This window comes from Mauremys reevesii, linkage group 22 (assembly GCF_016161935.1).
Source record: "Mauremys reevesii isolate NIE-2019 linkage group 22, ASM1616193v1, whole genome shotgun sequence".
NCBI lineage: Eukaryota > Metazoa > Chordata > Testudines > Geoemydidae > Mauremys > Mauremys reevesii.
In genome coordinates this window covers 1,439,997-1,453,237 of record NC_052644.1, presented here as the reverse complement: position 1 = coordinate 1,453,237, position 13,241 = coordinate 1,439,997, and the positions used below count along the sequence as shown (strand labels likewise).

The following is a 13,241-nucleotide window of genomic DNA, read 5'->3' as shown; positions in this document are numbered from 1 at the left end:
GTCGGCTCTCAGGCTCATGGCCCGGCCCAGCCCTCTGCCAGCCATTGCCCCAGGGGCGGAGCCAGATCGCTGTGGGCCCCCCGCCAATATACTTCCCTTTTAACGAAAGCTTAACAGCAGGTTGGCTCCCCCAAGCCGCGGAGCAGCGGCGGGCCTGAGCCGAACCCGACCGCCCTGGCACCACCGCGCCTGGCTAAGCGAGGCCCCGGCACTGCACCAGGCCGGCCAGGAAAGGCGTTTCAAACACTTCTATCAGCCCTTGGGGCCGAGCGCTGGCGCCGGCACGGGGGGGGGGGGGCAGTACCTGCGAGGGACGCCGTCCTCATGGGGCGGGATGATGACCACTTTCACTGTGACCGAGGTCCGCAACAGGTCGATCATCTGGTCGTGGGACAGCGTCACCACGGCGACTTTACAGATCTCCACCAGCCGGCTGCCCTGCCGGAGCCCCGCCTGCCACGCAAAGCCGTAGTCCTCCACCTCGGCCACCGTCCCGTCATACTTCACATGGAAGCCGAGCTGGCCCAGCCCGTTTCTCCGCAGGGTCATGTCGACCGTCTCACAGCCCGAGGTCATGACCTGCGGTTTGGGGAGGGAGCCGTCACCACACCAGGCAATGCAGAGACCTGACCCCCCTGGCCTCAGCATCTCATTTGGTGCTGGCTTTCCCCTGCTCCCGCCCCCACACACTGCTGCCAAGGGCTCAGGAGCTCGTCGAGCAGTGGGGCTCAAGCTTTTTTACTGGCGACCCCTTTCACAGCGCAAGCCTCTGAGCGCGACCCCCCCCCCCAAATTAAAACCCCTTTTCTATATATTTAACACCATTCTAAATGCTGGAGGCAAAGCAGAGTTTGGGGTGGAGGTTGACAGCTTGCGACCCCCTGTCGTATAGGGACAGAGCAGCCTGTTTGCTTGGCCTGGCTGCAGCAGAGAGCCTGCTCGGATGCTGCCACCCTCTGGCAGCTGAGCGCCGTGGGGCGGTCCGACCTCGTGCCCAGCGTGGAGGTCCAGGTTTCACGGACAGGCTCTGCACCCTGCTCACACTCCTCTGCCACAATACGGGGGCATTTGTACTGGTGTTTTTCACTGAACGCTGCCCTGTGCCTTCCTCGCAGTCACCAGGCTCGACAGAGCTAACGGCGAGCGCCCCGGGGAGCCACTTTGCTGCTGTTCGTGCCGTGGGGATCGGCTGGTTGTGGGCAGCCCCTCTAACATGGCGTGTGCAAACCTGCGTCCTGCCGCGTGCGCGGCCGGCATTCAGTGCTCTGCCAGCAGTGCACACAGGGCACTCCCCTGTGCTGGGCTCCTGTGCGTTTCACCTCTGCCTGCCAGCAGGGGGCCTGCTGGGCTCCCCTGGCACCCCGAGATCTTGGAGAGGACAACCGGGCCCCTGGAGATGAAGTCCCAGGCAGATGGCCTGACCCTGGGCTGACTGTGCCTGGAAACGGGGTCTGCATACAGTGGGCAAATGAACACGAACGGCAGCACCATGAGGAGACAGGAGCCCGAGACAGTCACTTGGAATCCCGCAGCCACAGGGTCCCATGTGTGACCCCACCACACCCACTTGCAGCTGGAAACATTCTGCCCACACTACTGAGGAGGCAGTTTGACTAGCAGGCAGCCTGGGTTCCATCCCCAGCTCTGGGAGGGGTGTGGGGCCTGGTGGTTAGAGCAGGGGGGCTGGGAGCCAGGACTCCTGGGTTCTATCCCCAGCTCTGGGAGGGGTGTGGGGCCTGGTGGTTAGAGCAGGGGGGCTGGGAGCCAGGACTCCTGGGTTCTATCCCCAGCTCTGGGAGGGGAGTGGGGCCTGGTGGTTAGAGTGGGGGCTGGGAGCCGGACTCCTGGGTTATATCCCCAGCTGTGCCACTGATCTGGTGTGTCCCCACTTGGACAGTCTCTACCTCCCCTCTCACCCCCTTCGTCTGTCTCATCTATTAGGTGTGGAGGTCTCTGTGCAGCTCCCAGCACAACGGGGCCCCCGGGCGTGACACTAAGACACCAGCCAGCTTAGCTCCTACCTTGAGTCGCTGCACGATCTCCTTGATGTCCTCGGGGCTGCTGTCTGCGGCCTGGATGGAGACGTGGTCCCCTCTGCCGTAGAAGATCCGGAGGGTGCCGGGGTCGGGAGTCCAGCCAATCACATCCCCACAGAAGCAGTTGAACACCACCTCCTTGGTGCCAAGGTCCAGCAGGACGATGAACTCGTTGGAGATGGCCAAGATGCACTCAATCTCCACCCCCTGGGCAAAGTCCTGGGCTGAGACGCGCCAGGCGATGGCCCCGCTGCTGTACTGCTCCGCCCCCACCCGCGCCTTCATCTTCTCCTTCTTCTTGGAAGTCAGGGAGATCAGGTTGAATTTCCCCGTGGAGTCGATGGGCGTGTTAGTGATGCAGTTCTCCGCCAGGTCCTTCAGGTACTCTTGCCTGGTGCGCGTCGCCATGGTGTGGAACTTGTCAGACTTGTGCGCGGCGTTCTCGGCATTGATCACCTTGGCCAGTAAGAAGTCTCTAAAGATGTCAGACTTGCGGAAGGTGACGCCGCCGCTGGGGATTGGGGGGCCGAAGGGTGGAGCATCTTTGGATCTGGTCACAGCCACGCTTAGGGAACGAAGGGGAGGAGAAGAACTGCTTAGAAGAGCGGTCTCCTGCTAGCACAGCAGCTTCAGGACACAGCCTGTGTCTTCCCGGGTCGGGCTAGGTGGGAAAACCAGCTAGGGATTTCTGTGCGCCCGAAGGAAGATGCCTTTTGTGGGGCGGGCCCCTGAAAGGCACCTCCAAGTAGGGCACCAGGCCCTGTGGCCCCAGTCTACTTGGAGCGATTCCCGGCGCCTGGCAGCAGCTCTCTGGATGCTGGGGGTTGTCACAGCTGCAACTCTCCCCAGAGCAGAACGGGAGGAGAAGCATTAACTCAAGCCACTGACACCTCCCCGACCCAGTGACTGCCTGTAGAATTCCCTCATGTTCGCTCCCACAGCCAACCTGAGACCTCGCCAGTGCAAACAGGCATCCTTCCACCCCAGCACCTGCGGCCGGCTGAGCGGCGGAGCCGACAGCACCGTCCCGGTGCACAAAGCCAAGGGGCTGGCAGGTGTCTGAAAGCTAACGGTGGGTGGGTTAGCAGCAGGCCAGGCTTACCTATAGCAAACGTTATCAGTGCAAGGGCTGTGGACTCTGACAATAATAAAGACATGCTGGAAGTGTGAGCGGATATTCTGGGGGGTGAAAGGCAACGCTCCAGGCTCCTGGAAGATGATTGTGACTATGTCGTTTCCTATGTGCCGCTTCCTTAGTAGCTACCGAGGTAAGAACAAAGACGTGTTAGTGCCCCGGGTGCTGAGGACAGACAGGGTTAACAAGCAAACAGGGGCGAGGCAGATGACAAAGGCTCCGGGGGACCTCGCCAGCCGGTCAGACGGCGAGAGAAGAAGCAGGCAGGAGAACCAGGCCTGACCCAGCACAGAGACATAGCCACAAGATTTGAAATGTTAAAGCGAACTCCACTGGAGAGCCTGGGCCGCTGGCAGCTGCATGGAGAGCGGGATCACCCTGCACCTCCCAAACCAGCGAGCACCACGCTGCTGTGTTCTCCCCGCCAGAGCCCGTGGAAGGACTCTGTCGTGCCAGAGCCACAATCACCGCTGGCTTTGTGGGGAGCCCGGCAGACTGCTCTCGAGCCGAGCTCTCTGTGCCCACGGCACGGCTCCCTTGCAGACGGGGAAAGGTATCGAGACTCAGGTCAGTTCCTGGCAGCCAGGGCAGTCGGGCGTCCAGCTCCGATTACAAGCCCAGATTGTCAGGATCCAGCTGCTATTCGCCCCCAGCCCAGCACAGAGGAGGGATGGGCCAGTGGGCCGGAGACCCAGGTTCTCTTCCCAGCTCTGCCACAGACTCCCCACGTGACCTTGGCCAAGTCATTCAGTCTGGCTATGCATCAGCTCCCTGCAGTGCGTCCAGCAGGGATGACAGCACTGCCCCCTCCTGGGGCGTGTGAGGATGAATCCACTGAAGAGCGTGTAACAGAGCATGGAGGCTTCTCCTCCCTTATACGTCTGCAGGATCCTCCCCCGCCCACGCTGCCTGACAGCCGAGCCCAGGAAGTGAGGGGGATGCGGACACCGGTTCTCAGAACAGCTGGTGCGCGGCAGAACTCGACTCGGCAGGCCGGAGACCCGCAGGCTCTGCCAGCCGAAGGGCCGTTTACCTGCTGCCGGTTGTTGAGCGTGTAGGGGAGCATCGTGGAGACGTGGAACATGATCTCGTAGTCCTGATAGGTGGTGTACAGAGAGTGGGTGCCGGTGGAGTCAGCTGTGAAGCAGAGCAAGAGAAGAGACGGGGTGAGGGGCGAGCCAGCCGACGCGCTCTGCGTGCTGCCCCAGCCACGCGCCGGCGAGCTCCGCCCGCGCCAGGACTTACTCTTCGTGTCCAGCTGCGCAGCGTACTTGCCGAAGTTCTTCAGACAGACCTTCTCCCCGACGAGGGAGAGGAACTCGTCGAAGGCTGGCCCGGCCTCCTCGTTATTGTACATCTCCTCCTCGGAGCTCTGGCCTGCTTTGCAGTACAGGATCCCCACCTTGTGCTTCCTGCAGAGCTGCGGGGGGGAAAGGGGGGTGAGACGCCTCCTGCTCATTCACCAATCTCCCACTAGCAGGCGCCAGCCCAGCCCAGAGGATGGAGTGCTCAAGAGGGCCTAGGGGAATTAGGAGCACGAGTCCCATCAGAAAGGGGACGGAGCCCCACCACCAGCTCTGCTGCGAGACCAGCTCTCTACCTTTGCAGACTGTGCCCCTCTTCTACCCGAGCTCAATGCCGATCCCCGAGCCAGCCTTGGGGCAGGTCTCCCCCAGCTGGCAGCAGGACCCCCAGAGGGCACGAAGCACAGCTCAGCACTGCCCGTCGGCCGCAAACGACTCACCCCCTGCTCGTCAAGTTTCAGGAGCTGCTCCGTGACTTTCGGCGTGTTCGTGGCAAGCCGCAGACAGTGGATGTTCAGCTCGGGGACCACGTACTCCAGCACGTCCTTCAGGGGGAGGCCACGCACCGTCCCGTGCTTGGTGGTGGTGGGAGTCGCGTCCTCCAGGATGGAGCCTCGCAGGGTCACGAGCTGCACCAACACATGAAGTGGGGAGAGGAGAAGATACATTAGAATCCTGTTCTCTGGGAACCGGCATGTCTCTGCGCAGACCTCCTGGCCACCTTCAGCCATGAGCTCACCACAGAAATCCTGCTTGGAGAACTCAGAATGAGATGGCTTTGCGTCGGGAGGCCAGGAGTGTGCTGTGCTTGTGATCTGGCACGCCAGCGAGGGGCTCTGCGAACCTGCAAGGATGAGCTCCTCTTAGGAAAACACACCGTGCTTTCTAGCCTCAGGAACCACTGCAACGTTTAGGTCTCCAAACAGACAAGCCAATGTAAAAATAAAGCCAAGTATCAGCATTCGGCACACGTATGATTTGTACAGGAGGTAGCACCTGGAGCCCCCAGCTGTGCCGGGCCCCGCCCAGACCCCGACCCAGGCCGGGGCCCGACAGAGACAGTCCCTGACTCGGAGGCTCCCAGTCTGAACAGACAAAACAGGCACAAACTGGGAGAAAGGGAGGATCCTCACCCCCATCTCACAGACTGGGGGAAACAGGCCCACGGAGATGCAGTCGTGCCCAAGGTCAGACAGTGTCTCTCTCCTGGGTTCCAGCCGAACCCCTTCACCGTGGAGCCCCCCTTCTTTTACATGTACCAATCAAACAGTGCAGCCCCTCTTCGGGATCTCCTGCTGCTCTCTGCCTGCCTGTCGGAAAGGTGGCGAATCTCTGGAGCCTCCCTGCCCCTTGCACCGACTGCAGGGGTCCCTGGCTCTTCATTCGAGCCACACACCTGGCCTGGGAACGAGTCGCCAGCCCAGCCCCTTTGCCCGCTGCGGGGCCCTCAGCACCTGCTATTGCAGAGGCCAGCCCAGGAGCACCCCAGGAACGGGAGCCCCCAGCTGCGCCGGGAGCTGCACAGGGCTGCCAGCCCCGTGGCACGGCCGGTCACCGGGCTCGCAGGGAGGGCGGAGAACGTGAGCCACGGCGCCCTCTGCTGGGGGTCAGTCAGATTCCAAGGGCTGGTCGAAAGTCTCTACGCACGGGGATGTACGCCCAGGGTTAGAGGACTCGAGTCGCCTGGCCTGTGTTAGGGAGCCCCGGGCTTCTGCGTCTACATTTGAACCCTGGGTTTTCCAGCCGGTGCTCGAACCCAGGGCTCTGGCATGCACACAGCAGTCCGGGCGCCCCTGCTCCAGCCCTAGGACCGCAGTGCCCGCCCCACACAGTGTCCGGAGGCAGCTGCAGCAAAGCACTTACGCAGCTTCTAGCAGTGCTCTGCTGAGTGTGGCCTGGTCCCCCAGCGGTTCAAGCCCCACAGCTGCAGGGAGGGACCCGGCGCCACACTCCGCTGGGAAGGTACCAGAACCCGGCTTGTGCCCCACGGGACGAGGCTGGGGGCCCTCGGACACAGGACCGACAGACGTGGTTTTAAGAGGCTGTTTCAAAAGTCCCCCTAGATCTGGAATACAGACACGCACGCGCTCGCGGGAGGAGAACGCAGCCGTGGCCGCCCCGGACCTACCTCGCTGGTCCGGAAGATAATCCTGTACTGATACTGGGGCCCGAACTCTTTATGATCCTCCAGCTTCTCTCTCCTGATGCTCACAGCCACTGGTCCCAGCTTCTCATCCACTCCAAAGTAGTTGGAATGCTCTGAAAAAGCAAGGAGATGCCTTGCCAGAGAACAGGCGGGCACTACTCTCCCCGAGCCGGACACCGGGTGGAGGGGCCGTTTGAGCGAACGGCATCCCGGAGACGAGTCGCTGATGTGCCATCAGCAGAGAGCAATGGGCCCGTCAGAGCGGAGCTCATTGTTACGGAGCCCTGACACTACGCAATAGCACATGGAAGCTAGTTTTAGAGCACGCAGGAATATAAACCCTAGTACGTGCCATGAGGGACATCCTAGTTCTGGTGCAATGCTCAGCACTGGCAAACTCGGTAGGACCAAATCTGCCCTGCCCATGAGCTACCCTGGGAGACATACAGACGCCCATCCGCCCCTGCAGGGTTACTGTTATAAAAGCCCCAAACCACCAGCCCCCCCACTAAAATTCTGTAAGCCCAGCCCCACATTAGACCCGCCAACAGACCCCTTGGGAACAACCCTACAATAAGAAGCCAGGCTGTGGGCACAGAGTCACAACAAACCCGGTAACGTTTCAGCCCCAAGGGGATCAGACACAGAGCTGTTCACCCCTCGTGCGGGACGACACAAGGCAGAACACGGACGGCTGATACAGACACACAATTAGCATGCGGAACTCACTGCCACATGTATCACTGAGACCAAAAACGTAGCAGGGCTACATAGTTCCAGAGAATGGCCAGAGCCAGGCGTTAGCAGCCCAGGCCTGGGGGGAGGGACAGCTCAGTGGTTTGAGCATTGGCCTGCTAAACCCAGGGCTCTGAGTTCAATCCTTCTGGGGGCCATTTAGGGAACTGGGGCAAAAATCTGTCTGGGGCTCGGTCCTGCTTTGAGTAGGGGGTTAGACCAGATACCTCCTGAGGTCCCTTCCACCCCGATAGTCTTGGATTCTGACCTGGGGGAGCTGAACAGGACACCCCAGCTTGGCAGGGCAGGGCTGCAGGTGACGGCCCGAGGCGCTGCCGGGGCATTACCTTTGCCGTGGAAATAGAACTGGTAGTAGTGGGCCCCCAGGTCGACGTGCTCCACGTTGTAGCGCGTTAGCCGGCTGGGGCTCCTCTGCAGCTCCCTGGGGACCTCCAGCACGGAGATGCTGGCGTTGGTGCAGTAGGTGTTGAGGGAGGGCTCCAGGAAGCCTCCCTCGCCCGCGGCCCCGCAGGGGGAGCCGGCCGACGCCCTGGAGAAGCTGACGTTGCGCTCGCACATGCCACCCACCTCGTTGCGGAAGTGGGGGCAGCTGAGCAGCAGGTCGTTGCTGTTGTTGTCCCCGTGGTCGTGTTCCAGGTTCTCCTTGTAGTTGAGGTCTTCGGTGCTGGCGAAGGCCGGGTCCAGGCCGCCCAGCCCGTATGCCCGGGAGAGGGCAGCCGAGACAGCAGAGGCGGCCGAGGCGCCCGTCGTGGTGTTTCTCCGCTGCGCCACCACCACCCGGTTGGCTGCCACCTGGTTGAGGTCGAAGAGCAGGCTCTGCACGTCGTAGTGCGCAAAGGTCTTCTGGCAGACCCAGGCCTTGCCACCCTCCTCCTGCTCCAGCAAGGCCTTCCCGGGCTCCCCATCGCTCCGGCTGCTCCGCAGCTTCCTGAAGATGGAGTCGCCTCCTGCCTCCCCCTTGGGGCCCTTCTTGCGGGGCTTCTCCTTTGGGGGAGTGGGGGAGCCCTCATGGGGGAGTCCCAGGCCATTCCTCATGTCCGCCTTGGCGCCGCTAGCCACGTGCAGGCTGGAGGCCGTGCTGGCGTCGGCCCGCAGGTCGCTCAGCTTCTCGGCCGCCAGGCGGCGCTGGGCCGGCGTCTCGGCGCGGAGCTCGCGGAGCATGTCGAACAAGCTCTGCTCCGAGATGCCCTGCACGTCTATGGAGGAGGTGCTGCCATACTCGCGGAAGAGGGGCAGGCCGCCCCCCAGCTTGGTCCCACGGGGCTCCAGGGTCTCTTCCAAGTCACACTCGCTGAGGGTGATCTCGCTGTTACTCCTGTTGCGCAGCGGGACGAAGGCCCTGCCAGGCGATCGAGGCCAACCCTCCTGGAACTCCACGTCCTTGGATCTCCTCCTGGAGAGCCGGTGCAAGCCCCGGAGCCCCGAGGAGCCCAGGCTGGTGGGAGGCGGCTGCTGCCCATTCTGAAAGCCCTTGGGTGAAAGAAAAGTCCTGCTGCTGCCTGTCGCTGCTTCCATGTCCCTCGAGGGGCTTGGAGTGGCCGGATCCTTCAGTGCGTCTCTCTTTGGGGGCCAGTCGGCAATCCTGGCGCGCACACCCATCTTCGGCATGGCGGGCGTGGTGGTGGTGGGCCGTGGCCCGGGCAGAGCGTCCCCAGCTGGCTGCGAGCTGCTGCCATTCTGCGCCCAGAACCCTGGCGAGAAGTAATCGCCCCGCGTGCCAGCCAGCCCGTCGCCCCCCTTCAGCGCCGGTCCGCCAACATCCACGCTTGCCTGCGGAATGGGTCGATAGGATGTCATAGTCCAAAGTCAGCACTAAACCCTACTGCCAGGGGGAAAGCTCCACTCATCTCTGGCGCACCGTGGGCCCCTCAGCCATTGCTGGGTGCAGCTGGGGCAGAGTGGAAAGGCCCGGGCTTGCCAGAGCCAGCGTTACGACTGTCTGCCTGCTCGCCCCATGCTGCCATCCTCGCCCCTCGGGAGCCTGCAGCCTTTCACCGGGAGGCCACAGATCGGACGTGGTCTGAGGGGAAGTCACTGCTCAGCCCTCGCTCCCAGCTGGTGCTGCTCCAGAGACGACAGTTCCAGCCGCAGGCCAGGCGGGTGCAGGACCATTTTCCAGGCCTCCTAAAACAGGGAGAATAAAGGGAAACATTAGCAAGACGCTGGAGAAAGACTGAGTTTGTAAGTTCTTTGCAATGCTACTCCCAGCAGCAGGCCTGCAGCTTTACCAAGGGCCTCACTTCTCACCCGGAGCCCCAGCCCGCAGACAGCGGCTGGCTCCTCCCCTTTCACAGGGGAGATGTGAGGCCAAGGAACGGTCACCCTGGGAGTCTGCAGCAGAAGTGGGGATTGAACCCACAGCCAGTGCCTTACGCAGACTGGCTTTTCCAGGCTCCGGGGCAGTCTGCCTTGCACGCTGCTCGGCAGCCTGACACCCAGATCTTTCGATTCGGAATAAAACCCAACTAACCCCCACCCCTGCTAATTTCCCACAAACGGGAACCCTGCATTCTGACCGGCTCAAGCGTTAATCACAAGTCCGGCCCCCTTCGGTGTGACTGACACAGGGAGCGACGCTGGGACAGGACTGACGGCTGCTAGATTAGAGCCTGGTCTACACTGGGGTGGGGAGTCGATGTAAGATACACAACTTCAGCTACAGGAATAGCGTAGCTGAAATCGAAGTATCTTATCCCGACTTACCTCCCGTCCTCACCGCGCGGGATCGACAGCCGCGGCTCCCCCGCTGACTCCGCTACCGCCACTCGCTCCGGTGGAGTTCCGGAGTCGACGGGAGCACGTTCGGGGATCGATATATCACATCTAGATGAGACGCGATATATCGATCCCCGATAAATCGATCACTACCTGCCGATACGGCGGGTAGTCTGGACATACCCTAGGCTGCATGTAAAATCTTTGCAGGTTCAGTTCCTAGTTTTGTCCTGATCAGAAGTTTGTGTATTTAAAGCTGACTGTACTGAGGGTGCCACTGAAATGCACAACTGTGTGTCACATGCTCTGTACTGATAACAGGTAACTGGAGATTCCCCTCGAGGTCCAGGAGGGTTGATTTGCCCACTTGACTGACTGATAACAGTCCAGTCCCGAACTCCAGCTCCACCCAAAGACCCCTCCTCAGGTAAAAGCAGGTCAGACCTTTCCCCAGGGTTAGAACAGCTAGAGTGGGTGGTGCGGCCAGCATCATCTAAGCCATAAGAAACTGAGCGACAACTGCAGCACAAAATGGATTTAAAGCCACAAAGCAAGAAAAGCCCCGAGTTCAGACTGAATCTGCCCAGGCACCACAATGGAAAGGAGGTCGCTGCAGGCCCTGCCAAGCTGAGCCAAACGAAGAGACCGCCGAGCAGACTGAACACGAGGGGAGCTTCCCTCTGCTCCCAGGACTGCTCCGTATCCCCCAGAGCCTGTCCGGCTTCCTGCAAGGCCAAGTACACTAGGCACCGGATCCCCCTCGGCCACAGGCTGGCTGATTCCCTGAAGGAATTCGAAGGCACTGGGGAGGCGGGATTTCCCTTGACAAAAGCCGGGCTGACTCTCCCCGACCTCTCGGGGTCGCCCGTGTATCTGAGAATTCTGTTCGTCGGGACCAGGCTCTTTTCCCTACAGTGAAATCAACCATCTGACCCATTCATATAAGGCAACAACATTTCAGATGAATAATAAATGCATCTAATACTGCAGCTGGAACAGCTCCCAAGTGTGTGGAAGGGGGCAAAGGATCTCGCTGGCTAGAAAACAACTGAGAACTGTGGCTGTGAATTATCAGTGGCCCTGTCTCCTCCCCTGCCCCCCCGCCCCGAATGTTTTCTGAAATACCAATTGGATCTTCTGTCTACAGCTGCAGAGTGCGGCGCGTTGGATTGCTGGTGCCTCCCATAACATGGGGAGCCTTCGGCTACCTAGCACCGTGCAGACCTCCAGCCGAACCGGGCAAAGGGCTGCTCCAGGGATCGCATGGCTGCCCTCGAGCAGAGCAGGGGATTTCAGCCAGTCGATCTGTCAGTGTTTGCAGAGCAAGGCCACTGAAAGTGGAAATGTTTCCGTATAACAAAAACATAGTGCAGCACCGTTCCCATCTGGCCCTTCTGCAAAGCCAAGTGATTTGCAGAGACTCTCTGACCCGTCCCAGGGTCGCGCCCCATGGTGCCGGAGCAGGCGCTCTACGGTGCCCCACTGGGGCAGAGAATCCCTGACCCGTCCCAGGGTCGCGCCCCACGGCGCCGGAGCAGGCGCTCTACGGTGCCCCACTGGGGCAGAGACTCTCTGACCCGTCCCAGGGTCGCGCCCCACGGCGCCGGAGCAGGCGCTCTACGGTGCCCCACTGGGGCAGAGACTCTCTGACCCGTCCCAGGGTCGCGCCCCACGGCGCCGGAGCAGGCGCTCTACGGTGCCCCCCTGGGGCAGAGAATCCCTGACCCGTCCCAGGGTCGCGCCCCACGGCGCCGGAGCAGGCGCTCTACGGTGCCCCACTGGGGCAGAGAATCCCTGACCCGTCCCAGGGTCGCGCCCCACGGCGCCGGAGCAGGCGCTCTACGGTGCCCCCCTGGGGCAGAGAATCCCTGACCCGTCCCAGGGTCGCGCCCCACGGCGCCGGAGCAGGCGCTCTACGGTGCCCCCCTGGGGCAGAGAATCCCTGACCCGTCCCATGGTCGCGCCCCACGGTGCCGGAGCAGGCGATCTACGGTGCCCCCCTGGGGCAGAGACTCTCTGACCCGTCCCAGGGTCGCGCCCCACGGCGCCGGAGCCGGTGCCCCACTGAGGTAGCTGCTGCCTAGCCCTGGAGAGAGGCCGTCCCTGCTCTGAAGAACTCCCAGACAAGACACTTTCCCCCCCCCCCCACAGAGCGGTACAGAGGGGGAGTGACTTGCCGAGTCACCGAGCTGGGAGCACAACCTACAGCTCCTGACTCACAGCCCAGCGCCCTAACCCGCAGGCAACGCTGCCTCCTCCCAGGAGGCATTGAGCAATTATCCGGGTGCTGTGCAGGGCAAGGGTCATAACCAAACCAGTGGGCTTGGGAGTGAGAGTGGGCACCGTGCAGGGGTGGTGTATAAATCCCAGGAGGGGAGCACCAGAAATCCCTGCCTTCTAGATACCACTCCCACCTGTCCCTTTCCCTTACGAACATGCCCCACAACTGCCAGAGCTGGCAGCCGCAGACAGGATACACTACAAGAGGAAATTCTTGCTTTATCAACCTCCCAGAATCATCTGCAGAGCGGCCGAGCAAAGAAGCCGCCCTGCCAACCACAGAAACCCTGGAGGAAGGAAGCCCCAGGCACCCGCACTTTAAACAGCTCCAGCCTCCCTTCCTTGCCCTCCACCACAAAGCACTGGGAAAGTGCCTCGGTTTCGCTGCAAACCCACAGGCAGGGGGAGAGGAGAGGAGAGGAGACATCTATCTCAGGAGCCTGCGCAGCTCCCGGACCCTTCTCTTTGCCGCCAGCAGCTCCAAGCGAAGAGCAGAACCTGCCTTTCCGCGTTCTCCGAGAGAAAGGAAGAAACAGGTCAGGCACTTGGCTCCACAGAAGGGCAGGAGACACGAAACCGCCCTAGGCAATGGAGATCAGATGCCAAACAGACTGCGGGGCTCTGTGGAGACGAGCTGTTAACCTCCACAGAGAGGTTTTCCGGCCTGAAGCCTGAAAGCAGGCGCTGGGGAAGGAAGTACTCGGATAAGGTGAGGACAGGGGCGGCTCTGGGCATTTTGCCGCCCCAAGCACGGCAGGCAGGCTGCCTTCGGCGGCTTGCCTGCGGGAGGTCCCCGGTCCCGCGGAGTCGGCGGCAGCCTGCGGGAGGTCCCCGGTCCCGCGGAGTCGGCGGCTTGCCTGCGGGAGGTC

The 13,241-nt window shown here is 61.7% G+C and overlaps 1 protein-coding gene across 12 annotated transcripts in view; it reads right to left on the bottom strand.

The window, feature by feature from the left end:
- The window catches only part of SIPA1L3 (signal induced proliferation associated 1 like 3), a 111,911-nt gene that overhangs the window by 27,338 nt on the left and 71,332 nt on the right, over nt 1-13,241 (bottom strand). For all 12 annotated transcript variants that reach the window (XR_005590568.1, XR_005590567.1, XR_005590569.1 and 9 more), the window contains 8 exons: nt 7,704-9,501; nt 6,604-6,734; nt 4,916-5,104; nt 4,417-4,591; nt 4,205-4,308; nt 3,139-3,296; nt 2,022-2,601; nt 305-579 (listed from right to left, as the gene is read on the bottom strand). Coding sequence is in view for 9 of the 12 variants with exons in the window: in XM_039510213.1 (XP_039366147.1) it covers nt 305-579; nt 2,022-2,601; nt 3,139-3,296; nt 4,205-4,308; nt 4,417-4,591; nt 4,916-5,104; nt 6,604-6,734; nt 7,704-9,174 (3,083 nt within the window). In the remaining 3 variants the exon portion in view is untranslated. The remainder of the gene's footprint in view (nt 1-304; nt 580-2,021; nt 2,602-3,138; nt 3,297-4,204; nt 4,309-4,416; nt 4,592-4,915; nt 5,105-6,603; nt 6,735-7,703; nt 9,502-13,241) is intronic.